We start from the raw sequence: 27,358 nt of genomic DNA, 5'->3' as shown, positions 1-27,358 counted from the left end.
GGGTGGACTATAAATAAGACAAATAAGTAAACAAATAACATACCAGAATGTAGTTAGGTTATAAAAAATAAAAATAATTTAAGAGTTCAGAGTTTTGCTGATAAATTGAAACATAGGGAAAAAAAAGAAACACAGAACGTGAGAAAAGGCCAAGAATCAAGGATGATTCTTATATTTTTGGTGTAAGGAATTGGGTAAATGATAGAGCTGTTTACAGAGTTGGGGAATACTGGAGGAAAAGGTTTCAGAGAGAAAAATGAAGAGTTCTTTCTCTGCCATGTTAAACTTTCTCTGTCATTTCTGATATTCAAGAATAGAGGTCAAGTAGGTAGCTAAATATACAACAGCTCTGCAGCTTAGGAGAGAGCTTCAGATGTGGAAGGTATCAACATAAAGATGGTATTTAATGCCACAGACTGAACTGAATGAAGAAATTTCACAATTCAGGAGAGTGTTCAAGAGACAATGATACAAAGTGACTGAGAAAGATGAAGACAGAGCATTATTTACCAAGGATTTGGCAACCAGATACCAATGACTTGACAAGAGGAGTTTTAGTGGAATGAGGAGTACAAATACTATCTGGACAGGGATGAAAGCCATGAGATGTAAAGAAGTTGAGAACCAGGAGCTTTTCCTTAACAGAGTAAGAAAGAAATAGGATGAAGCTAGAAAAGAATATGGGTTTCCACCTAATGAGGGTTGTGTTTTTTTTTTTTCTTCCTTAAGATATTGAAATAATGGAAAGACTGATGATGCAGGACAACTCAGACAACAGAGGAGCCATAAGCTTCTAAGTCCTTAGGTAGACAATAGGGAATAAGCTCCAAGGTACAAACAGAGGTCCTAGTCTTTGGGAAGGATGGGCATTTCATCCACATCACAGGAAGGCAGAGTCTATGGGTACAGATGCAGGTTGTTTGGTAGATGTGATGGTGGAAAAATAGAAAACTGGTTCAATGCAGAGGTTCTACTGGGCAAGCACCATAGAGGGAAAAAAGGGTAAGGCTGAAGGCAAGAAGAAAAAGGTATACTGATAAAATGTGAACTCCAAGCTAGATAGGGAGGGGGACAAAGACATGAATGAGGTACAGTAAAAAGCAGAAAGGTTAGTGGACAGGAGCACCCAAGGGAGTTGAAAAATATATTTCAGGCACAAGGAAAAGAGAGAAGTAAATAGTGATCTGTTTTTCTAAAAGGTTTGTAAATGGAGCAGTTACAAACCAAAGTTTAAGGCTTGACCATGGGAGTAGGTTTCTGATGGGGGGTGGGGGAAGGTCTAAAAGCTGAGAGATCAGATGTTGCATTACCCACAGGGATATAGCAATCACTCGGTATGATGACAGGAACCATGGAAAGGCAGTGAGCCAGGCACTGATGCAGAGGTATAACTAGGAAGCAATGACAGATCCACAAAGTATAACAGTCTGATGGCATGCATTTCAGAAGAGGTGGGGGTTTTGAGCAAGAAAGAAAATGGACAGAAGCCGCAAATGGGAGAAAGAGTTCTAAACGGAGGGTGGGGTGAACAAACATCATTACTTAAGGACTACAAGGAAACAGAGTTCTAGGGAATAGCCAGGTAGGGCAAGAAAGTGAAAGCAATTTTGTTTAACACTATGCCTTTATTTGATTACAATAAACTATTGATTCCAAGAGGCCAACTGGAAGGGTGAGGGGAGGGGCACTGAAGATTGCATCGGGTTAGAATATGAACAGAGCCAAATGAGGATAAATTTCCCAATAATAACAGCTAACCTGGGAATCTCAGACTCTTAAAAAAAAAATCAACCAAAACAAACACCTTTTCAAAGCTTTATGAGAATAGCTCAGGATCTTTCCAATAAAATTTATGTTTAAATTAGCAATTGAAGAATCCTAATGATAATTATCTTCATGTAGAGGACCTTGAACACCTCAGAGAAGTTCAGAAACAGAATGTTTATTTAATTCGTTCAATACATTTAAGTGCTATTTGGCCTGGAGTGATAAGGGAAAATCTCAGAAAGGAATCTCAGGCATGTTAGCTATTCCTTTATCCCCTTCTCATTTCCTTTCTTCCTTTCACAAAAGTTAGTGGTGAGAAAAAGAGCAACCACTATTGAGGATGGAGTGAGCTGGCCGTGAAGTAGGGCTGTTCAGAAGACAGGCAGGATTCTCGCACACCTGCCTGTGACCTCACAATAACACTCGTACAGGTGTGGAAAGAGTCCTACGGCTTACAATAACAACCACGACAGCCTCTAACTGTCAGGCTGGAGGTTCTTTGTCCAACTACACACCACTCCCTACTATAGTGTTTCTCTAAACAGAAAAAGAGGTCCTTTGGGGAGAGTTGATATAAATTATATCTTTCCCTCTCTCAGATAAACTAATTTACCTGGATGAAGAATTCTGAGAATACTTTTTCCATCAGTGTATATTTAACTTTATGAAGAAACAAGGGTTGATGATACAATATAATGGTGAATATTATTCCCTAACACAATAGATCAAGACAAATTAATTTCAGTTGTCACTGTACATAAAATGAAATATCTAAAATATACAATTGAGAGATGCCTGAGTGGTTCAGCGGTTGAGCGTCTGTCTGCCTTTGGCTCCGGGTGTGATCCCGCGGTCCTGGAATCAAATCCTGAATCTGGCTCCTTGCATGGAGCCTGCTTCTCCCCCACCTATGTCTCTCTCTCTCTCTCTCTCTCTCTCTCTCTCTCTGGGTCTCTCATGAATAAATAAATAAACTCTTTAAAAAATAATCACTTAATTGGATTCAAGTGGAAGCACCATGGGAATGTAGATATATGAAATATCCCCAAGCATGGTGGAATTCTTTTTGTGTGAAAGGGAGAGAAAATAAAAAGTAAATAAGAATAAGAATACAACATTTCCAAGTATTGAAAATACCACAGAGGAAAAGTAAAGAGTATCGTTAGCACTGCGACTTTTATTCAGTAGAAGATTCTTTTCTTTTTTTTTTTTTTAAAAAGATTTTATTTATTTATTCATAGAGACACACAGAGAGAGAGGCAGAGACACAGGCAGAGGGAGAAGCAGGCTCCACGCAGAGAGCCCAACGTGAGACTAGATCAAGGGTCTCCAGGATCACACCCTGGGCTGCAGGCGGCGCTAAACCGCTGTGCCACCGGGGCTGCCCTCAGTAGAAGATTCTTATGCATATAATAATGCCTAGCATACCATAGATTGTCACCTTGCCAGCTGAAAAAGCATATTGAATTTAATAACCAATTACCTGGAGGCAAGACTGATTTAACATAAACCAATTTAATAGCGTTGGTGAAATTTATCAAAGAACATTTCCCAATTGGGAAAAAGATCAAAGGGAGTCCCAGAGGGTCTCCAGGGTCCCAGAGATGGTTAGGTAGAAATTACCATGGATTCTGTATCTGTCCAACTACAGATTTGTTCAATGGCTATGCACTTGTTTTACCCTATATTGTTGACACCAACTGATTGAGAAATAACATTTATTCCCATGACTAGCGCTTCATCACAAGAAAATTACACCAGGAATTATCTGAACCAATCTGAGACTGTTCCCTAAAGTATAAAAGCTCTGAGCTAGGTGAGATAGATTCTAGACCACCTGATTCTAACCTATCTGGACAAAATGGCCCATATCAACAGCAGGACATCCTTTTACACAGCAAAATTTTATTCATTATTCATTATTTATTCACTTATTATTTATTCATATACTAAATTAATATAATTCTATCCTAAAGTGAAAATAGGAAAAAATGGAACCCAAACTGAGTAATCTTATGCACAAAATCCACTTTGTAATGATCATATGTACTTGTCATAAGGAAAAACAAACTCAAGTGTCATGACTAGTGTTTATATACTCCCTCTGCCCTTCCCCGCATCTGTGCTCACTCACTTGCTGTCTCCCTCTCTCAAATAAATAAGAGTCTTAAAAAGAAAGAAACAAATATCTGGTTCCTTTCCCTCCACACAATGTTTGAGATTCATCCACAATGTATCCGATACATGCAAATAATGCTATCACTAGTTTTTTTTTTTTTTTTAAGATTTTACTTATTTATTCAAGATACACACACACACAGAGGCAGAAGCACAGGGAGAGGGAGAAGCAGGCTCCATGCAGGGAGCCCCATGACTTGATCCCAGGTCTCCAGAATCAGGCCCTGGGCCGAAAGCAGGCACTAAACCACTGAGCCACCCAGGCTGCCCTCAGTAGTTCTTTTTTTTTTTTTTTTTTTTTTTTTTTAAGTAGTTCTTTTTAATAGCAGAGTAGTATGCCACTGTATGATTGACACAATCTGCTTTTCTATTCTCCTGTTGATAGATATTTACGTGTTCGTAGGTTTTTTCCAGTTTTTGGCTATTGTGAATAAAGTTGCTTGTAAACACAGAATCCTGTTCTTCTGTAAATGTAATCATATCATCTTAAACTTAAGATAGCTTACTACTGGGCAGCCCTGGTGGCTTATTGGTTTAGTGCCACCTTCAACCCAGGGTCTGATCCTGGAAACCCGGGATCGAGTCCCACTTCGGGCTCCCCACACGGAGCCTGTTTCTCCCTCTCCCTCTGCCTCTCTCTCTCTTTCTGTGTCTCTAATAAATAAATAAAATCTTTAAAAAAAAAAAAAAGAAAAAGAAAAGATAGCTTTCTACTTGGGATGCCTGGGTGGCTCAATGGTTTAGCGCCTACTTTCGGCCCAGTGCATGATCTTGGTGCCAGGATCGAGTTCCACGCTGGGCTCCCTGCATGAAGCCTGTTTCTTCCCCTGTCTGTGTCTCTGCCTTTCTCTCTGTCTCTCATGAATAAATAAATAAAATCTTTAACAACAACAAAAAAGATACCTTTCTACCTAATCAGAAGCTGAGGGATCTGACTATATAAGCATCACAGTAGGGAGTGAAAGGAGCTCCACCCCTGCCACAGGGCCCAGACTGAATAGAAGGGACCTATTCCAAACAGCCCAATCTGTGATATGTGACACCACAGGCAGTCACACCTTGTGAGGAGAGACTCTCTCTGACATATTTCAAAAAGGTAGTGTTTAGGGGCAATGGCAATAAAGCATGTCTTTGTTCTGACCCTAATGTGGTGTCAAGCTGCTATTACACACAAAAATGCAGTATTAAAAAACAACACTGGGGATCCAGGAGTGGCTCAGCGGTTTAGCATCTGCCTTCCACCCAGGGCCTGATCCTGGAGACCCGGGATTGAGTCCCATGTTGGGCTCCGTACATGGAACCTGCTTTTCTCTCTCTCTCTGCCAGTGTCTCTGCCTCCCTCTCTCTCTTTCTCTATGTCTTTCATGAATGAATAAATCAATAAAATCTTAAAAAAAAAAAAAAAAACACCAAAAAAATAAATAAATAAAAAACAACACTGGGTCACCCGGCGGCTCAGTGAGTAGAGCACCTGACTCTAGATGTCAGAGTAGTGAGTTGGAGTCCCGCACTGGGTGTAGAGATTACTTAAAAACAACAACTGCAACACACATGCACAAAAGAAGGGTTTTGATTTATTTGCCCTCAAGGGCGCCTAGCACAGACATCACCTAATCAATGGCTAGCCATGTACTAGTTACGTAACTTTGGATCAGTACATCATTTATCACTAAGTCCTAGCTTCCCAATATGCAGAATGAGATAATTATAGCAACTATCTTAGGGTAATTTTTTTTTAAGATTTTATTTATGTATTTGAGAGAGAAAGAAATCGAGAGCATGCATGCACTAGTAGGGGCAAGGGGCAGAGGTAGACGGAGAGAGAATCTCAGGCAGACTCTGAGCCAAGTGCGGCCTGGCTCAGGGCTCAATCCCAAGACCCTAAGATCACGACCTGGAGTGAAATTAAGAGTTGGCACTCAACCAACTGTGCCAGCTTGGTGCCCCTTAGGGTCATTTTGAAGATCAAAATTAGATGATGCAGGGGTACCTCCATGGCTCAGGAGGTTGAACATCTCCCTTTGTCTCAGGTCACAATCTCAGTGTCCTGAGCTGAAGCTCCACATGGGGCTCTCTGCTCAGTGGGGAGTCTGCTTCTCCTTCTCCCTCAGGCCACTCTCTTTCTCAAATAAATAAAGTTAAATTTAAAAAACAAAACAAAACAAAACTAGATGATGTATTTCAAGTATGTATAGTGGCTAACACATTTAAGAACATCAATATTATTTGCTGCTAACAAAACTATTTCCAAAACGGTTTAGAGAGTACAGCTTCAGATCTTCATTTTCTTTTTCCATTTCAAGGTAAAGACCAGAGTTTGCCAAAGTGAGTGCGTTCCTCCCAAAATGTGTTCAAATTCAGTATGTATTATGTAAACCAAAAGGTTCCATATCCAAGCAAGTTTTGGTTAAATAACTTTTTTAAACTGCAGAACTTCTCAGTGTTGTATGTAATGCACACTACAATCCCTAAAAGTGAGACTCAGAATACACTATTTCCAAAGTAATTAACCATGAAACTGACTCTTGCCTCACAGAGATGTGATCTGGGGGCACTTTAGGAAATGCTAGGAAAAACAACACTAACTGTATACATAAAAAAAATAGTATCCTATAGTATATATCCAAATATGCTCTTCCCTTTTCATTTAGTTAAATGCTATCCATCCTTTAGAACCTGGGGATGTCTTCTTTCAGCCTTCAAACTTAAGACTTTCTGCTTGACACCTTCAGGTTCCCTTAGACTTTTCTTTCATGGCCCTTACTGCAATTTGTATTAACATACTTGAGAGATTATTTGATTACTGCTTTCATCTCACTCACCAAGCTATATTATGCTCAACCTTATACCAATAGCATCTAGCACGATGTCTGGTGCCAGATAACAGATGTGGAACAAATGTGCCGGATAACAGATGTGGAACAAATATGCGAATCCAAGAATTTCACTGCAGCTTGTCACAGTGAAAAACTGAAAACAATCTAAGCATTTACTAACAGGAAAGTTAGGTACTCTACATTTATATTATATTAGATGGCCATTAAAAAGAACAAGCTTAATCTTTGTGTTTGGACATACCCACTTTAATTGAATGAGAAACAAAAATGTACTTTATTACACATATACTATATTATGCATAGACATCTAAAAACATACACAAATTCTTAACAAAAAAATTGTTAACAGTGACTACACTTGAAGAGGAACAGGACTGGGAAAAGGTACTTCCACTTTTATACTTTATACATGTCTCTATTTTCAATATTCTCCAAGAAGTATGCATTTCTTTTGTAATTAATTGCTTTGAGCATATGCTCAAAATTCCCATATGCTCTAGGCTCAGTTCATATTTGTATCACTATTTCTCAAAGATATTTTTGTAATGATCCCCATAGCAATCTTGAGAGATAAATAAGAGACAGTAATTACCCTGTATTAACATTAAAATTAAATTAAAAGCTAGACATAAACTGCTTAACATCACAAAGCAAAATAAACAACAGAACTGAGGCTAAAATGTGCATCTTTTTTCTTAGTCCAATATATTCTTTTCATTACACATCACTGCCTTTTCAGAAAGGGACACAAAGCAGTCTTGATACAATCAACATTTTAGTACCAAACGACCAGAAGAGATTTAAACCTATTCCCATCTCAGCAAATCATGAGAGGACACTGCAGGCCAATTGCCATGGAGGCCTCTTTTAAGTAATCCCAGTGAAAGACAGGTTACAAAATCCTAGGACATGGTTCTATTAGATGACTCCATTATATTCAGCTGACATCTCTCTCTGTAACTTTGGCCTTTTGGTCCAAGTTTGGCCAATAGAAAGACTATAGAGTAAGCTTCTCTCATCTTCTGGATTATATTCGAACATATGAAGACAGCTATCACCATGTCCTTTTGAGAATGGGTGTTTTACTTATACAACCTTCCCAATAAAACACCTGTCAGTATCCCACTTCTATTCTTGGTCAAGTCTTGACCATCTGGTTGGCAGAAAAGGAAATTATTATGCAGGACTCCTGCAAACTCATGAGGTACAAATAAGCAACTGTCATTACAGTCCTTTAAGGAGTCCTTTATTTTTTTATTTATTTTTTATCTTTTTATTTTTTAAGGAGTTCTTTAAGTAAGAGAGTTAGAGAGTTACCATGCACTCTCACCACTCCTCTGTTGGATGGCACCAAATCAAACAGTTTTCTGGTATAAAACAGGAATGAAGACAGGGTCAGATGTTTCTGACAAAATCTTGGCTTTAGACAGCTGCACAGAACTGGTTCAAGAATTTGTTATGAACACAGCCAATATTACTCCTCCATTAGACAATCAACTTAATTTTTCCTCAGTAAAATATTTCTTGCTGTTTTGGTCAGATTTTCTTTTCTTTTTTTTTTTCTTTTAAGATTTTATTTATTTATTCATGAGAGACAGAGAGAGAGAGAGAGGCAGAGACACAGGCAAAGGGAAGAGCAGGCCCCATGCAGGGAGCCCAACGTGGGACTCGATCTGGGACTCCAGGATCACACCCTGGGCGGAAGGCAGGCAATAAAACCGCTGAGCCACCTGGGCTGCCTTGGTCGATTTTCCAATAACAAAATACCCGGTCATTCTACCAATGGACAAATGAGACTTCCTCATGATTTAAAAGAGGCAAAGAAATTAATGATAAAAGCTATAAAATGAACCTTAGTGACTGAGTTTGAGATCATGAAAAGATTTAAGAGAATAATGACAAGGTTTTTAGAGAACACCAAAAAAATGGAACAATGAAAAAAGCACAAGTACAAGGTCAAGAAGTCTTATACTTAAAACCACAAGAGGTAGAGTAAGCGACATTGTAGCTAAATATTAAAACTATCTTTTACCATCTGATGAAAACCATTCAGAATTATTATTATTTTTTTTATTTTTATTTATTTATGATAGTCACAGAGAGAGAGAGAGAAGCAGAGACATAGGCAGAGGGAGAAGCAGGCTCCATGCACCGGGAGCCCGATGTGGGATTCGATCCCGCGTCTCCAGGATCACGCCCTGGGCCAAAGGCAGGCGCCAAACCACTGCACCACCCAGGGATCCCAACCATTCAGAATTAAATGCTTGTGCAAAAGCTCAGAGCAAAAATATAGGACAAGACAGACATCTCTTTGGAAGAGCACAGCTTTTTATCCTGGTTTACCGATTGATGACCACAAACATGGGTCCATCAAATGCTGCTTCAGGTTTTCTTTCTGAATCTCAACCTAAGTAAGGGAAAGGAGAGGTCCTCTGAACACCCAATTGAAAATATCCCTCCTTCCTCTTCCTTACTGAGCTATCTTTCACGTCATTTGAAAGAGCTTATCATAATTTGTAATTATGTATCTTTGTGCCTGCTTGTTGTCCAATGACCCAGAAAACTATAAGCCCCTTGAAGGCAGAGTCCACTCTTCAATGCTGCAAACACATGAACATAGGGTTTGTACTTGGAGGGTGCTCACAAGTATCTACAAGGTGAGTAAGTGAAGACAGAGAAAAAGAAAAGGAGATCACAGATTACCATAAAGCTGACTTTGCTTTCCTACTAAATGTTAAGAAATTAATCACCTAATGGACACTTATCATGACCGAGAATAATGCGTACATCATTTAGTTTAGCCTCGGAGCAGACATCTGAATTTTCTTCCAGGTCACAGAAATCCTCCTAAAGAAGCAAATGACTGACAAACCAACAAAACTAGCATTTTTATACTAGCCAAAGAATTTGACCCTCAAAACAATCATACAAGAGACAATTATGTTGGGCAGAACACTGGGGCTGAGTTCTTGATCTTTCCCATTCTCCCTACGAACCTATGGGCTTGGAATTTCCACAGAGGAATCGTGGCTGCATAAACTTGGTGAGACACTCGTGCCATAATCCTCGTCTGCAGTCTCCTACTGCAGACGTAGGAGCCAGATGGGAACAGCTCAACCACCAATGCTCCCATTTGCATTTCAGGTTTGATGAGGGACCCGTTCACTGGAAGCAACTGGTTAAGTGTGGACCGCCAACTGTATTTACGAGGAGGTAACACGTCCAGGTCAAAGAGAGGGCGTGGGAATATCATTTTAGAAAAGGCTGCGTTGCAGCCAAGACTAACTCTGGGCTGCGGTCCACATTCGCTCTCGCCAATTCCTCTCATTTCCTCTTTCCCCTCCACTGAGCCATTCCTTCCTAGAGTCCCATTGGGTGCAACAGGCAGGTTCCTACCTTGGTCTGAACACTCTTATCAAACTTGTCATTTTTGAAGCTAAACGTATTCTGGTGCCTCTGAGGCCTGGAACGAGCCACGTTCCCCTTCTGGGAGCTCATCGTGGAAACCACGATCGCCTCGCGTCGGCACAGGGAAGACGCGGGGGAGACCAAGACGCCAGGAGCTCCCCCACGCAGTCCACGCTTCTGCCACTGACCCGGAAGGAACTTCTCCCGCCTTTCCGCCCCCGCCCCCCGCCAGCCCACGTGACCCACCGCGGAGGTCAAAGGCCACCCTCCGGTCCCTCAGAACCATCAAGGTTCTCCCACGCGGCCCGGTCTCGACCCATCCCCCTCCGCACCATATCTCTCTCTCCCAACCCGGGCGTCTAAATCCCGCTTCCTCCGAAGCGAGAATTTCCCCCATTGGTCCGAACGTGGCTGCCCATCAAGGCGGAGAGGCGGGGAGCCTTTGCTGTCATTGGCTCCTCGTTTCCGCAGTCCCCGCCTCCTGCCGACTCAGCTCAGCCTCTCCCGGCGCCCGACTCCGCTGGGCGGCCTGTGATTGGTGGAAGTCGGGCTAAGCTGGGCTGCGTCCCTCCCCCGGCCCGCTCGCAGGCTGGAGCCCGGGTCAGCTTGGCATCTTCCTCCAGTCAGTGACCAAGTCCAGCCGCGGCCAGGGCTCCGCTCGCCCCCTCGGTTCCCTTGCAGCCTTCCTCCCGCCACCGGAGCCAGCCCCGCGGTGGCAAGCTGAGGAGGAGCCAAGAAAGGAGCACTAAGGAGAAGAAAGAGCTGGCTGGGTCTGGTTGGTGTCTGCAGTGCCAGAAAGGGAGGCGGCGGCGGCGGCGGCGGCGGCGGCGGCGGCGGCGGCTGCGACCACGGCCGCGCGGGACGTGAGGCCCGAGAGCAGCCGACGGCGGCGGCCGCCCCAGAGCCTCGCGCCGGGGCCGTTAGTCAGCAGAACGCGAGCCCGTGTGGAGGAGCAGGGCCGGCGCGAGGCGAGGCTCGAGAGCGCGAGCCGCCCCCCCCGGGCGCCGCCGTCCTTCGTCGTCCCGGCGCCGGGGGCTGCAGCCCTCGTCCCCCCCTCCTCGGCCGCGCCCGCCCGCAGGCCGGCACAGTCCGGCGGCGGCGGCGGCGGCGGCGGCGTGGGTCGCACCTTGTGGAGGACAGCGCGTCGGCAGAGGCTGTCTCTCCCGGCCCTTTCTTCCCGACGCCTTGGCCGCGGCCCCTCAGGTGCAGGTGCGTGGGGCCGCGGTGGGCCGGGCTCTGCGGCCGGGCTCGGGGAGGGGGCGCTAGGCCGGAGCCGCAGCGCGGGAGGGCCGAGCCCGGGCCGGGAGGGGGAGGGGGAGGGGAACGGGAGGCGTCTTTGTTGTTGGCGACCGGGATCCCTCTCGGCGGCGGCGGAAGGCGAGGAAGCCGCGGAAGCCGCCTCGGGTCGAGCTTCTCCGGTGGCTCGGGGAAAGGGGTGGGGAGAGGTCGGAGGGTCGCTGCGTCCCAGAGGCTGTGGGAGCCCGGGGGCGGCAGGGGGTCGGACGGACGGACGGACTGGGAAAGGTCTCGGGTCCGCCTTGCGGAGCAGGGTCTCGTTTCACTTGTTTTGCTCTTCGCCCCGTGGACAGGAAGAGGGGGTCAGGTTCTCCTCCTCCCGGGCTGGCTGTGCGGCTGGCGATGCCCGAAGGCTTTCTCCGGAGTGTCCTGGTGTGTGCCAGCCTCGCTCTGACGCGGGATCGGCCCGGTTCCCGCGGTTCCCGGCGGGCCGTCGCAGGGTTCCTTTTCTCGGGGCGGCTCTGCCTGAATCTTAACCTGTTTCAAACTCTGCCCTCGAACCCTAGGCTGGGCTCCTCCGTAGTTGCTTTTGAGTTGGAAAAGGAGAGATTTTGTTTGGAAATTTCTTTTTGACCCTAAAACGAAAGTTCTGTCGAGTTAGAGTGTACCGTTGTGTAGGGCTCTTGAGTGCGCGCGTGTGTGTAAAGAAAAGTGAGTTTAACCCCAGCTTTTTGTAAGAAAAAAAAAGTTCAGAGCTTTGATCCTTGGGAGATTTCTGCCAATGCCAGAACACAGGGTTTTTTTTTTTTTTTTTTTTTTTTTAAGTGATGCTGTGATCTAAGTCTGCGTGAGGTGGGTTTGATAAGCAAAAAGATGAATAACGGAATACAGAGAGGGTGACCTTTAAATTTTGGCTGTTTATGAAAAGGTGTTTTCTGTTTAATATGTTTCGTAATATATATGCATATAATACTTCATCCGCAAGATGATTCATTGATTTTTTTTTTTAAGGCTCTAATAAAAAATTTTGGAGATCTTGTGTCAGCATTTGGAACTGCCAAATGAGTCTGAGTAAAAAGTCAGGTATATGTTGTAATAGCGTGTATCTGTTTATGTTAACAGGAAAACTTAAAATGAACTTTTCTCCATAGTTTGTCTTTTCATGTGTGGATACCATACATTCAGTTGTGGAACATATCTAGTATCTAATCATAACCAATATTTTAATGATCGTAATTACCAGTGTTCTTTTTTGGGACTACCCAACTCTTCGCTTGTTGCTTAATTTTTGAGATTTAGAGGTGGTGGCTTAAAGAACAGGGGAAATAGACATGTTTCAACCTATAAAAGCAATAAAATCCCTGTTGTACAGTAATTTTATTATTTGAGGTCCATGAGGAAATGAATAGCACCCTCGCCCATATTTTGACCTCTCTTTTCTCCTACTCTAATATTAATAAGGTTAATTGGAAAGGATAGGATTAGATTTTTAGCAGGCTAGGCAGTTTTAATTTTGTCCCTTGCTGTGCAGGACTGTAGTTGGTAAGTGGTTTGTTTCCTTGAGTTTCTTTCCCCACTTTGAAATACGTATGAAATGATGTCTGAAAAATAATTTTCTATTTCCTGTGACTGACAAAATCATCATAAAACATCATTGCAAAATAATGTTTTTGATGAACATTATTATGAACACAAAAGAACTAGGCAATTAGTGTCTGTTCCAAGTTCTGTCACTGAATTGGTCTCCAACTACAAGCAAAGCTATCCCACATCTGAATCCATTTCTCCATCTGTAATATAGGGCTAATAAGATGTGCCACCTCCTCACTTTATAGAGAACTAACAGTTACTTTGGTTATGTGACATTGATTTAGTTTATTAATGAGAGTGTTTTTCAATGCAGTTCTCTTATTTTTGTATCAGGAATTTCAATTCCTTGGTGAAGAATTAGCCTAAAGAAATAATTCTAATAAGGAGAAGGTCTATCCATATGCCACCATCTAAGAATTGAGAACAAAATTTCTTCCATGTTAAGATTGCTGTTAATATCTTTAGAATCAGTGATGATGAGAAAATAGAGAGTGACAAATTAGCTTGGTTGGTTTATTTACTGGTAGATCTTATTTCTAATATATCCAAGGTTTTGTTCTACCTTTCCTACCATGTTAAGAAAATTCTCATATAAGTTGCCCTTTATTATACCTCTCAAACCCAGCCTTGTGAGTTGGGGAGGAAAAGTGATGTTTTATGACAATTTTACAAATAAAATAAAGCCAGGGGAAGTTAATTCTTTGAATTGCCTAAAGCTACATAATTTGTAAGAAGCAGAACTGAGACTTGAACCGGAATTTCCTGACTTCTAGTCCTGAATCCTTTGCTCTTGGAGCAGTGTTTTCCAAACAGCTGTCTGGACCCAATAGTTTTTGCCAATTCAGGTGAAATGAGAATATAACAATCTAAGTATTGGCAACATACAATATAATGAATATCCATGCATCCATTACTCAGTTGAAGAAATCTACAAAACAAAATGAAGCTTCCTTTGTACTTTGAACAGTCCTCTTAAATCCTACTTCCTCTTTCCCCCATTCCCAACCACTAACCAGAAATTAAAATGCTTCCTTCCTATCCACATGTTTATACTTAACTACATGCCTTTATGTCCTTTAACATTGTATAGCTTTTCTTTGATTATTTTAAAACTATTTAAATGTTTGTATGGGTAGCCAGCTTTCCAAATTCAATTTGCCAAGATTTATCTGTTCATTCAGGTAACTAGTTTATTTTTACAGCAATAATGGTATGTGTTTCATTATGTAACTCAGATTTCTGTTGGTCATTTTAGTTTTTTCCAATTACTTCTTAAACACTGAACGAAATTTTCTTGTATATGTTTACTTAGGTACATGTGCAAGACTTCCTTTAGGGCAGTGGTTTTGAGCCTATATCCCATTTTTATAGAAACAGTTTATAACATCCCCAATAATGCACTAAAATGAAATTCAAAATAATCAACTTTCATTCATTTGAAACTTAACTTACAAACTTATAATAAAATTAAAACTTAGAGTAAATTTACATTATACTAAAATATAAGAATTTATCACAAAGTATTGTGTCTCACTATGTAGATACTCAGACCAAACCACACTCTAATCTTGCTACCAAGTGTGATAGTGGACTAGTAAAATCAGAATCCTGGGAGCTTGTTAGAAATCAGAAACTCAGGCCCTACCCTACTGACGCATGCTGAATTTTAAGAAGATTCCCAGGTGATTTGTGCGCACATTAAAATGCTAGAGGCACTGCTAGAAGAAACAGTAGTAGTCAGACACTTTGCACCAGTGTTTAGTATCACAATGAATAGATTAAGCTACCGATGCAAATTAAAACAGGTGTGTTGAATTGGCTGTTCAAATACCAATGGTGGCACTGTTGTTGATAAAACAGTTTCTGAAATAATGAACTGTTTTCAGTAAAGTTTGGACCAAAAAAATGCAGTCTTCTCTCTTTACACAGTGGTTGCATTCTTTAAAATCTTCATCTATATTAAAGCAGTGGAAATATATTTTAAGTCCTGTTTTTAAATATCTGACCGTATGTCCCCCACCCCGTGCCTCATTCCCTTAAATGAGTGACCAACAGAATATTCAAAAGTCATGAGACATGGGACAGCATCATCTCTATGTGCCAAGAGTGCCTGGCATCCCTGGAAGCTATTCAGTAGTGCCCCCTATTGTTATACAACTAAAAAGCCATCACTGAGAAGATTGCACTGGGATGTAAATCTAATGGTAGTATGTTAGAACAAAGGGTATGTATCAGCAGCTTCTTTTTTTAATATTTTTTATTTTTTCTTTAAGATTTTATTGATTTATTCATGAGAGACAGGCAGAGACACAGGCAGAGGAAGAAGCAGGCTCCATGCAGGGAGCCCGATGTGGGACATGGGACCTGGGACTCCAGGATCACGTCCTGGGCCGAAGGTGGCGCTAAACCGCTGAGCCACCTGGGCTGCCCTGAGCAGCTTCTTTAACTTTATTGGATAACCACCAGTTTTCTCTCATGTATTTCTATAAGGAATGGATGAAGGAATCTATTTTTCCACTTTCCAAATACTTTATTAGACTGCTTATGGTTTGCCGTTCTGAGGAGTATGTGAAATGTGGTACCTCATTGCATTTTTTTTTTAAGATTTTATCTATTTGACAGAGCACAAGCCTATATCCCAGTAGCAGCAGAGGGAGAGGGAGATACTTAACCCACTGAGCCACCCAGGCACCCCCTCACTGCAGTTTTCATTTGCATGTCTCCAGTTAGTCCTGTAGTTGAGAATAATTTGAGAACACTTTATTTGGGGGGCATTCATGTTCCTTTTCTGTGAGTTGCTTATTAGTTTTTTTTTTTTTTTTAATGAGATTGTTTATCTTACTGATTCATAAATGCTTGTTATGTATTCTGGATAACAGTGCTTAGTAGCCTTCACAAATATCTTCCAGTCTTTAGCATGTCTTTTCACTGTAAATATGGTTTTTTTGTACAACTTAATGTGTTGGGTTTTTTTAAAAATATTTTATTTATTTATTCATGGGAGAAGCAGGCTCCAAGCAGAGCCTGATGAGGAACTCGATTCCTCGAACTCGTGGCTCCAGGATCCTGCCCTGGGCAGAAGGGAGGCTCCCAGCCACTGAGCCACTCAGGCGTCCCTGACTTAATGTTCTTAATTTTAAAGTCAAATATATATATATATAATTTTAAGATTCAATTTATTTTTTTTAAGATTTTATTTATTCATGAGAGACACAGAGAGAGAGAGAGAGAGAGAGAGAGAGAGAGAGAGGCGGAGAAGCAGGCTCCATACAGGGAGCCTGCCATGGGACTCGATCCTCCAGGATGGGCTGAAGGCGGCACTAAACTGCTGAGCCACCGGGGCTGCCCAAGATTCATTTATTTAAGTAGTCTCTACACTGAGGTGGGACTTGAACTCATGACCCCAAGATCAAGAGTTGCGTGCTCTGCTGACTAAGCCAAGCGGGTGCCCCTAGTCAAACGCATTTTATAATCGTGCTTTTTTTTTTTTTTTAAGGGAAGTCTTTTTTTATCCTGAGGTTGTGAGGATTCTGATAACAGCTTTTTAAAGAATTACTTTTCATTTTAGGTCTTAAATTCACACAAAAACTATTTTTGTTTTTATTTTATTTTTTAAAGATTTTTATTTTTATTCATGAGTCACAGAGAGGGGCAGAGGCAGAGGGAGAAGCAGGTTCCCCGAGGGGAACCTGATGCAGGACTCGATCCCAGGATCCCGGCATCACGACCTGAACCACCCAGGTACCCCAGGACTATTTTTATGTAATGAGGTATATGTGGATCTGAATTTACGTATTAGTAAAATCACTACTCTCCATAGTGAAACTATGTCATTTTTATGTTAATGTGTTTTGATGAAATTAAAGATAGATTGTATTTGGTTTTTAATATTCCTTTATAGGAAAATTAAAATTTGGCTACTCTGTTATTCCAACTTTTAAAAAATCTGATTTTTGAAATTCCTCAGCTTTGGGGACCACTGCTTTACTTTCATTCCCATGTTTCTTCTCTACCTTAAATTCAGCCTCTCAAGCATCACAGAAGGTGAGCAGGCAGCACTGATCATTCATCATCATTTGCATCCTTTACATTTTGTTTTATTTTACTTGTGTTTTTATCACTTTTTATTCTGGCTAGAATAGTTTTAATGGTTATGACCCTAATTTTTAAACAGAATTTTAGACTAAATTCACATATTATTTTGATGTTAATTTGGCTCAGAAATAGGTCCTGTTTTATTTTCCCTAGAATTCAAAATGAGAATGGCTAGGCAAGTAAGTTCTTACATATAGGTAGAGGTGAAAAGTAGTAAAAGAAAATTGGGTCAGGGTCTACTGTGTGTCATTACTATTTTAGAGTTTGGAGGTACAGGGGGTACATCTATAAAGAATACAAGCAAATATCCTTAGCTTCCTAGGCCTGCCACGTAGCAGAGGACTGTTGGCTATATGCAGAATTTTAAACCTATCTAAGATTTGGAAAGTGACAAATACTTCTAAAGAAAAGGTAAAGCATAGGGGGAATTAAAGGAGTCAGTTTGACCTATTAAAAGGGTGGTTAAGGGTAAGCTTCATTGAGAGGAGGGAGCAGCGAAGACAAGACACTAGCCGTGCAGATATTAGCAAAATCTTGGAAGAGTGGACAGAGTATAGTCTTTAAGTTAAATATGTATCCTTGGCTTTCCCATGTAATAAGTTGTGTGAACTTGGACAAATTAACTGAGTTAAAAACCTGAAGCCTTGATTTCCTCATGTATAAAAGGATGATAACCTGAGAAAAGTATTATTAAGATTAAAGGAGATAACAAGTGAAAACACCTACCTCCTGCCCCCACCTAGTTCTCATGTGGCACTCTGTACTTTATTTTCATAACATCACAGTGTAATTATCTGTGTCACCAGATAAATTGATAAATTTTATCCCACCTCTTCTGAAATACTAATGAGAAGAACCAGTCAGTGTTATATTTTATTAACACATAGTCATTCGTAAACTACCTTTAACCCTTTTTTATGCGAAAATCTCAGATTTGTTGAGAATGTTGTGTATTTGTGCTAGAGCCTCAAAGTGCTTTAGCCTATTGATCACAGCACACCATCTTTGTGATGGAGGTAGGGGATAGATACATATCATCTTGCATTTGGGATGAATTGACACTGCTAAATGGTATAAAATGACAAAGACGGCCAAGGAGAATTTGGATGAAATCCAAATATATTTGGTTTTATTTTCCCTGTGCTGCTTTTTTCCCTTTTTTCCCCCTTTCTTCAATACAGCTAAAGTATAAAACAAAAACACGTAGCTTATGTTGTTAGATTGTAGCATTTGGAAAATCATTATGACACAAACAATATTGTAGTTATGACTATTTTGTTTTCCCCCATGAAGCTTCTCATTGTATCTAACTAAGGAGGTAGTATTAGATAGAACTGGCAGTAGAATTAGAGGTCTTTACTATTATAAATAGATACTGCTAAGGAAATTTCAAACAGTATGGTTGTCTTGGGTTATTAAACATTTTTAAGATGTCACATTAAAAGAACAGGATTAAGAGAAAATGAGTATATGCTTTTAGTGTAGGTCAGGGCAGAGAAGAAAAGGGGTTGACATAACCTTATTAACTTGGGATAAGCAAATCTGCGTTATATCCTCAGCAAACCTTAAGTAGAGCAAGAGTGCCCCTATGAACAAAAATTGAAGACAATCATTTTATCAACTCGGTAAACTTGTTTGACTTCTGAATTTAGATTTTTTTTTTTTTTAAGATTTGTTTATTCATGAGAGAGAGAGAGAGAGGCAGAGACACAGGCAGAGGGGAGAAGCAGGCTCCATTCAGGGAGCCCGACATGGGACTCCATCCCAGGTCTCCAGGATCAGGCCCTGGGCTGCAGGCGGCGCTAAACCACTGCGCCACCAAGGCTGCCCCCTAAATGTGTTTTTAAGATTAAAATCAATTGAAACAATTCCTCTAATAAACTTTTCTCCAAAAAATGCCATCCACCAACTGTGACCTAGATATTTTTTTTTACTCTAGCCTAGACATCTCCAACCCCAAAAGTAAAAATTATTCTTTGCACTTAAGTTATTACCAAGGAAATAATGCCATTCAGTAACTGCTTTTGGCAAGCTTATAACTAAAACACTGTGAGTTCCATTTTGTTCAGAGCTTTTTAACAGACCTTATTGACACTTGTATTAATAAAGATTTAGGGCAGTAAAGTTAATAGGATTGAGGAGAACATTTTAAAATTATACATTAAGGACATTCAGATACAATTCTCTAGGGTAATGGTTTTCAATTTTTTGGGTTAGAATTCCTTAGAAAGACATTTTGTTTTATAACTTGATAGATGCGTATGCACTCCAAAAAAGTTTCATTGAAGGGATTAAATCTGTCAGCATGAGCATTCTTCAGGGGAGATTTTCTCCCCCTAGAGAAAGAAGTAAAAGTTGGCTTTAAAAAAAAAATAGTAAAAGTTGTGTCATTTGTTTGTAGAGGAAGTGATTGAGTTGGGGGAATTTAACCAATGGAGAAGGAACGGTATGCACAAAGGCATAGAGGGAAGAAAGAATTGGTCTCACTGAGGAGAATAGTATGTTCAGTAGAATGCATGAATAGGCAAATGCTCAGAAATGAGGCTAGAGAGTAGGAAGCAGAGAGGGTAAAGGAATCATGTATGACGTATACTAAAGAATTCGATTTATTTACGAGGACTATAAGGCCCGTTAAAAGATTTTAAAAAGGAAAGTGACATCACCTGATAGCAGTGTAGAGTGTGAATTAGAAGAGTATGATACAGATAATAGTGAGTGATTCTATTATGTTAAATAAAAAGTTTTTAAGCGAAGATGTGGCTGAGGGAGTGGCGAGAGATACATAGGAGACAGGCCTTGATTGAATGAGGAATGAAGAGAAAGGAAAGATAGAGGGCAGTACACATGGAGATAACTCAGAGTCTATAGCTTACAGGAGAAGTCTGTGCTAGAGATTGAAGTTTTTAGATTTAGGCCTCTTTAGTGTGTAAGAGGTAGTTAAAGCCATGGGTACAGTTGAGATAAAAAGACTGGAAGACAAAGAACCCAAGTAATAATTAAACCCATGGGCTTGGGTGAATTAAACAAAAGAGGAAGACAAAAGGCCAATCTGTAAAAATAATAATAAAACTGAAGAGGTCACCAGAAAAACCAAGACTGGAAGTTAGTTTCAAGAAGGAAAGAAAGGACAGTGGTGTTTAATGCCACAGATGATTTTATAAATTGAAGACTGAGAAGTAGTACCCAGTGCACTTTGGGGAAAAAAAATTTTAAGAATTCATCTGTTTGAAAAGAGCGGGCAAGAGAGTGTGTGTGCACATGGCAGGGGCCAAGGCAGAGGTAGAGGGAGAAGTAGACTCACTGCTCATCAGGGAATTCATCACGGGGCTCAGTCCCAGGATCCTGGGATCATGACCTGCTGAGGGCAGATGCTTAACCTGACTGAGCCACCCAGGTGCCCCTGCACTTTGAAATTTTAAGACGTTGTTGGTAATCTTAAATGGGTCAACAATTTTATGGTAGATGTTAGATTACAATTCATTTATGGAAGATTGGGAAGTGAGAAAAAGTTTGATTCTGAAGAACACTCAGAGATGGTAATTAGAATCCAGATATAGGGCACCTTTGGTGGCTCAGGTCTTAATTCCAGGGTTCTGGGATCTAGCCCCACATCAGGCCCCCTGCCCAGTGGGGAGCCTCTTCTTGCTCTCAAATAAAATCTTTTTTTTTTTAAAGGACCTAGATATAGATGTATACTCACTTGTTTTATTTTATTTTTATTTTTTAAATATTTTATTTATTTATTCATAGAGACAGGCAGAGGGAGAAGCAGGCTCCATGCAGGGAGCCCGATGCGGGACTTGATCCCGGATCTCCAGGATCACACCCTAGGCTGCAGGCGGCGCCAAACCGCTGCACCACCGGGGCTGCCCTACTCACTTGTTTAAGGAGGAGAATCTTGATTATGTTTCTGCACAGAAGATAATGAGCCAGTAGAGCAGGAGAGGCTAACGATACAGGAAACAGGATAATTGATTAGGCAGCGTCTTTGAAGATGCTAGAGACATTGAAACAATCTAGAATATGTGGAGGGATTGGTTATGAGGGAATTAGAACTTAAAGGAATGAAAAGGCAATCAGGATTCAATGAATTGATTTCTAAGGTTCAGAAGGAGATTATCAAATATGTACCTGCCTGTTCCAAGTAAAAGAACCATCTTTTTCTGCATCTAGTATGCCAGGAATTTAGATGTTACCTTATTTAAATATTCCTAGCAACTCTTGCAAAGTTTACAGATAGGAAAATTGAGGCTCAGAAGTTGTCTAAAGCCACACAACTAATAGGAAACTAAGCTATGATTTTATTGTTTATGTCTAGCTCCAGAGCTTAGAACTAAAACTTTTTTTGTTTTTAAGGGCCAAATTCCCCCAAAAGGGAAAAACAGTAAGAGGCTTCTAATTTGTTTTGCCCAGTGAAATCACTTCAAAAAAAATGTTTTTAACTTAGTGCCTGTTAAAATTTTTTAATTTTTTTACATAGTTTTTCACAAAACGTATTTTAACAAAAATAAGAAGGACATAATGTCCAAATAGAAGGCAAACCTGTAAAAAATCATTAAGCCCACTACTATTATCTGTAGCTTTCTCATTTTGCCAAAGAATAACTTTATCATAGACCAGTACCGGTCCTCAAACCACCCTTTCCAAAAGACTCATGAAATGACAATATTTTACACAAAAATATAGTACATTGTTACTTCAGTTGTTACTGCTAAACATTTATGTTCAAAGAAACTAAATATTGTATTTCCCTCCTTGTTAGAAACTCGTATTTTGCTGCAAATTGATTTCTAAGGGTTCTCATTACCAAACTTCTGATAAATTAATAAAGTGATAAACTGAAACAACTCTGAGAAATATATAGCATGAATTCCTGAACTCTGGGCAGCCCCAGTGGCTTAGTGGTTTAGCGCTGCCTTCAGCCCAGGGTGTGATCCTGGAGACTTGGGATCGAGTCCCAAGTCAGGCTCCCTGCATGGAGCCTGTTTCTCTCTCTGCCTGTATCTCTGCCTCTGTGTGTGTGTGTGTGTGTGTGTGTGTGTGTGTGTGTGTCTAATAAATAAATAAAATCTTTTAAAAAAATTTTCTGAACTCTTTTCCTTTTGTTAACATACTAAGTACTTGTGGTTTTGTTTATTATGGTTTATTTTGTCAATTGCTGAAAGCTATTGTAAATCCAAATGTTTCTATTTTTTTTATTTTTAAGTAATCTCTATACCCAGTGTGGGGCTTGAATTTAACAACACGGAAATAGAGTTAACATGCTCCACTGATGGAGCCAGCAAATGCCCTCAAATGTTTTTAGAAATAGGAAATCAAGTTGCTCTTACATTATATCATTACTTACTACCTTACTTTGTTCCTGTTTAGAAATATTCTCCTGTATGCATAAACTTATTGGCTTATAGAAATGTAAGTATTGGGGCACTTTGGGTAGATCAGTGGTTGAGCATCTGCCTTGGCTCAGGGCGTGATCCCGGGGTCCTGGGATCCAGTCTTGCATCAGGCTCCCTGCAGGGAGCCTGCTTCTCCCTCTGCCAATGTCTCTGCCCCTTTCTGTGTCTCTCATGAATAAATAAAATCTTAAAAGAAAAAAAGAAATGTAAGTATTAACCTAATCAACTATAACATCCCATCTTTAATCAACACATGTGTGACACATTTTTTAGGGTTCCTATCAAAGTCCTAGGCTCCATGTTCTCTAAGTCTGAATTTCTGCTTCTGCCTTTGATGGTACTGGAAAGCCACGCCCATGCTGAAGGCAGTGCTAAACCGCCGAGCCACCTGGACTGAGCCACCTGGACTGAGCCACCTGGACTGCTCGACATCTGTCCTTTGATCTGTAAATGCTCTAGTGCATAGCTCTAGGACAAAGCACACTTTTTCTGTGAAAGTCCAGGTAGCAACTATTTGAAACCTCTTAGGCTACAATGAGAGTAATACAGAAAAAAAAAATCAAAAGTTCAGAGGCTTATAGCTGCCATTGTTTTTTAAAGATTGATTTATTTATTTATTCGAGAGAGAGTGAGAGAGACAGACAGACAGACAGACAAACAGACACTCCATGCAGGGAGCCTGACCTGGGACTCAATCCCAGGTCTTCAGGATCAACCCTGGTCTGAAGGCGGCACTCACTAAACTGCTGAGCCACCCAGGCTGCCATCTCCCCAAGTTCTGAAGATAGGGAGATGGTGAGTGAGACATTTGCTGATATTCCCTCATGTTGATGCTAAAGTGGAAAAGGGAAGAATTTCTTACCATCTGAATATCCCAGTCACTTTTGATGGGCTAACTTTTGAGTGAGGATACGCTCCATCACCTGAGGTCTTCAGCAGCTGCGGTTGACTACCCTAACTAGATGGCAAGGCCAGTCCCCTCTAAAGACAAATTTGATCTTTTAAGGTGGTGTCAGGGCATTTGATTGCTGCTTTATCACTTAAAGACAATGTGTTGCACCTGGGGGCTGTGGGAGCAAATCCTTTATTTTAAATGCCTGAACCATTGTCTCAGGGTCCTGGGCTCTACTCTTAGGAAGTCTGCTTGAGTTTTTCCCTCTGCCCATTACCTTACTCTTTGGCTCTCAAATAAATCCTTAAAAGCCTGAACCATTTAAAAACGAAGGTTTCAAAAACAAAAATGAATGTTTCAAGCTGTAAATCCTCATTAGCATACATTTTATCCCAAAATAAGCCCTCAGTCAAACATAAAAGAATATTCCATTTTTGCCAATAGGAAAGATTATTCAAAATAATTCATGAGTACTAGGCTCTTTCAGTTTTGGGGGGTTTTTTGAAGATTTTTTTTTTTTATTTATTTATTCATGAGAGACAGAGAGAGAGGCAGAGACACAGGCAGAGGAGAATCAGGCTCCATGCAGGGACCCCAACGTGGGACTCGATCCCGGGTCTCCAGGATCAGGCCCTGGGCTGAAGGCGGCACTAAACTGCTGAGCCACCCGGGTTGCCCTACTAGGCTCTTTAAATGGCTTCCCAAATTAATCAGTTGGGAAGCATTTCTGCTTTTTTTTTTTTTTTTTTTGGCCACCCATCAAATGACCCTTTAAAAAAAGAATTTTCCAGCCTTGTCAAAGGACACTCATGATATAACTTGATATGTAAAAATAAAGTATTACCACTTTATAGTCAGGAAATTGATATGCTATGTTGCAATTATTGTGCGTTAACCAGATAAAACATCTTTAATAAATTAGTAATTTGTCCATGTGGAAATTACCTCCAACTTAATGGTCTATTTAATTGCCTCTAAAGGATTTTAAATCTATCATAAGGTGTGTTTTTTTTAATGCATAGAATGTAGTGTAAATAGAAATATGTGTAATTGTCATGATCTCCAGAAAGATTCAAGCCTTAAATTAGTGTTGTGAATCCTGGTTCAAAACAACAAAACAAAATCTGTTTTGATGGGCAGCCCTGGTGGCTCAGCGGTTTAGTGCCGTCTTCAGCCCAGGGCCTGATCCTGGAGACCCGGGATCGAGTCCCACATCGGGCTGGGCTCCCTGTATGGATGCAGCCTGCTTCTCCCTCTGCCTGTGACTCTGTCTCTCATAAATAAATAAAAATCTTTTTTAAAATATGTTTCGATTATATTTAGCATTATCTCAGTTTATATTCTGACACTTCAGGTATAACTGTAGGCTTTGTGTTCTTTACTCTTTTTCATTTATATTGTTATTAGGTATTTTATGTAGTGCTAAAAAAAACATAGTCAATGGCTGCATATTAAAGATGATAGGTTATTTATCAAGCTCACAGGTGAATATGTGGCAAAGATCACAGTTTTCAACTACAAAGGAAAGGAACTGGGTGCTGTAAAAAAAAGAATAACCTAATTTAGATTTGGGGTTCACAAGACCTCTCTGAAAAGAGGGCATTTGAGATTGGAATAATAAAAAGGTAGAAAGTGTGCATACTCTGAAGTGGAAACAGCTTTCATGCTTTCAAGGAAATGGAAGATAGGGAGACCGCCAACATAAGTGATGAAAGGAGAGTGTATCGATAAATTTGGAAAGGTAAGCAAAGGCCGCATCCTGCAACACCTTTAAAGACTTGTGGGAAATGTTAGATTTTATTACAAGTACAGAGGAAAGCCGTAGAGGAGTTCTTAAGTCATCACCTAACAGTCTTGTAGAAAAGAAATTGTACATTTGAAGAACATAAGAATGGGAGAAATTCACACTTAAGTCAAGAAAATAGTATGTGTTTCATCTATAAGGATGGTAGAAATGACTTCTCGATTGGACTCTTTTGTGTTTATACTTTAAGATACTGAGGTCAATGTAAACTTCCTGCTGTTTGATACTGTTTTGACTTGTATTTAAGTAATGCTACCAAAGGTTTCCTTTTTTCCTTTAGAAATGTCATACTTAGAAGTTATTTTTATATTTCTGATAGAATGTACAATCAGATTTCTCTTTCTGTAGGAGCAAGGACAGGAAGAGAACCATATCTAGTTGTGTAAGGAAAGATACATGAACATAGGATATGATGTTGCAAAACATCCAGGCAGATAGAAAAGAGAAGGAAGATTCAATATAACAAAATATTCTTGCTGGAAAAGCTCCAGTTCTTGTGTTTCAGTCTTCTCACATTAAAATTGAGGCATTTAGAAGGATAAAAGTTCATTTTAAATAAAATTATAACTATAAATAGAATCACATGTAAGATGATATTTACTAACCCAATTAATGACACTTGGAGAGATGAATGGACTCTGTATCTTTAATCTTTGCTTTCTCCGTCCCAAACAAGTATTTACACCAGAAGTATACTACATGTGTAGACTACCAAAAAACTAGCTATCAGATTCTTCTCAAATCAGATATCAAAGATTTACCCCCACTGTTTTCTGCAAACTGCTGTTCTTCTCTCCATCCCACTCTTCTCCAGTTGCATTACTTGGTATAAGGCTTCAGAAATGTTCTCTATTAGCTTTGACTAAAAGCCTTTGCAGACCTAGTCTAGAAATTGTCTCTACAAGAAATAAAGTCTATAATATTCACTTGTTTCTTTGCTACTTGCCTCTTTAAAAGGAAAATGTAAGGTGAAAATTTTATTAACTGAAACATCCCGTAAATCAAGATTATCTTTATTTTGCAGAGTAGAAAGTTATATATGTAGAGGAACAATGACATTTAAATGTAGTCAAGTATTGATGTTTAACTGAAGGATGTGGTTTACACATTTTGCAATATGATAACCATTTTATTTTCTACTTTCTTAATAGTGTGTTTGACATGCCTCCATGTAGTAGGTTGAAATGTCTGCTTATTTGAGGCTTGTTTTTGAACACCTTAAATTTGAGATCTTAAAATTTAAATAAATTCTTCAGCAGTACAATAGTTACCAAATTACTGTGCTCTACTTAAGTCCTCAGAACATAGGCTTTTATGCAATGTCTAAATAACTGCATCATTCTTTTTTTTTTAATAATAAATTGATTTTTTTATTGGTGTTCAATTTGCCAACATACAGAATAACACCCAGTGCTCATCCCGTCAAGTGCCCACCTCAGTGCCCGCCACCCAGTCACCTCCACCCCCCGCCCACCTCCCCTTCCACCACCCCTAGTTCGTTTCCCAGAGTTAGGAGTCTTCCATGTTCGTCTCCCTTTCTGATATTTCCCACTTATTTTTCCTCCTTTTCCCTTTATTCCCTTTCACTATTATTTATATTCCCCAAATGAATGCGACCATATAATGTTTGTCCTTCTCCAATTGACTTATTTCACTCAGCATAATACCCTCCAGTTCCATCCACGTCGAAGCAAATGGTGGGTATTTGTCGTTTCTAATGGCTGAGTATACATAAACCACATCTTCTTTATCCATTCATCTTTCGATGGACACCGAGGCTCCTTCCACAGTTTGGCTATTGTGGACATTGCTGCTAGAAACATCGGGGTGCAGGTGTCCCGGCGTTTCATTGCATCTGTATCTTTGGGGTAAATCCCCAGCAGTGCAATTGCTGGGTCGTAAGGCAGATCTATTTTTAACTCTTTGAGGAACCTCCACACAGTTTTCCAGAGTAGCTGCACCATTTCACATTCCCACCAACAGTGCATGAGGGTTCCCTTCTCTCCGCATCCTCTCCAACATTTGTGGTTTCCTGCCTCATTAATTTTCCTCATTCTCACTGGTGTGAGGTGGTATCTCATTGTGGTTTTGATTTGTATTTCCCTGATGGCAAGTGATGCGGAGCATTTTCTCATGTGCTTGTTGGCCATGTCTA

At 40.4% G+C, this 27,358-nt stretch overlaps 2 protein-coding genes across 3 annotated transcripts in view; one reads left to right on the top strand and one right to left on the bottom strand.

The window, feature by feature from the left end:
- C1H9orf85 (chromosome 1 C9orf85 homolog) overlaps positions 1 to 10,543 on the bottom strand; it is a 62,320-nt gene extending 51,777 nt beyond the window's left edge. The window contains exon 1 of one of the 2 annotated variants that reach the window (XM_026001552.2): positions 10,179 to 10,543. In XM_026001552.2, the coding sequence (XP_025857337.1) occupies positions 10,179 to 10,280 (102 nt within the window). In that variant the 5' untranslated portion in view covers positions 10,281 to 10,543. The remainder of the gene's footprint in view (positions 1 to 10,178) is intronic. The other variant, XM_072762624.1, reaches the window with a different exon arrangement.
- A 723-nt stretch (positions 10,544 to 11,266) lies between these two features.
- ABHD17B (abhydrolase domain containing 17B, depalmitoylase) overlaps positions 11,267 to 27,358 on the top strand; it is a 51,233-nt gene continuing 35,141 nt past the window's right edge. Inside the window, exon 1 of the mRNA XM_026001555.2 lies at positions 11,267 to 11,399. The gene's annotated coding sequence lies outside the window, so the exon portion shown is untranslated. The remainder of the gene's footprint in view (positions 11,400 to 27,358) is intronic.

The sequence above is a fragment of the Vulpes vulpes genome, chromosome 1 (genome assembly GCF_048418805.1).
Source record: "Vulpes vulpes isolate BD-2025 chromosome 1, VulVul3, whole genome shotgun sequence".
In the NCBI taxonomy this organism is placed as follows: domain Eukaryota; kingdom Metazoa; phylum Chordata; class Mammalia; order Carnivora; family Canidae; genus Vulpes; species Vulpes vulpes.
Note: the sequence above shows the minus strand (reverse complement) of the source record. Positions and strands in the feature narration are given on the sequence as shown.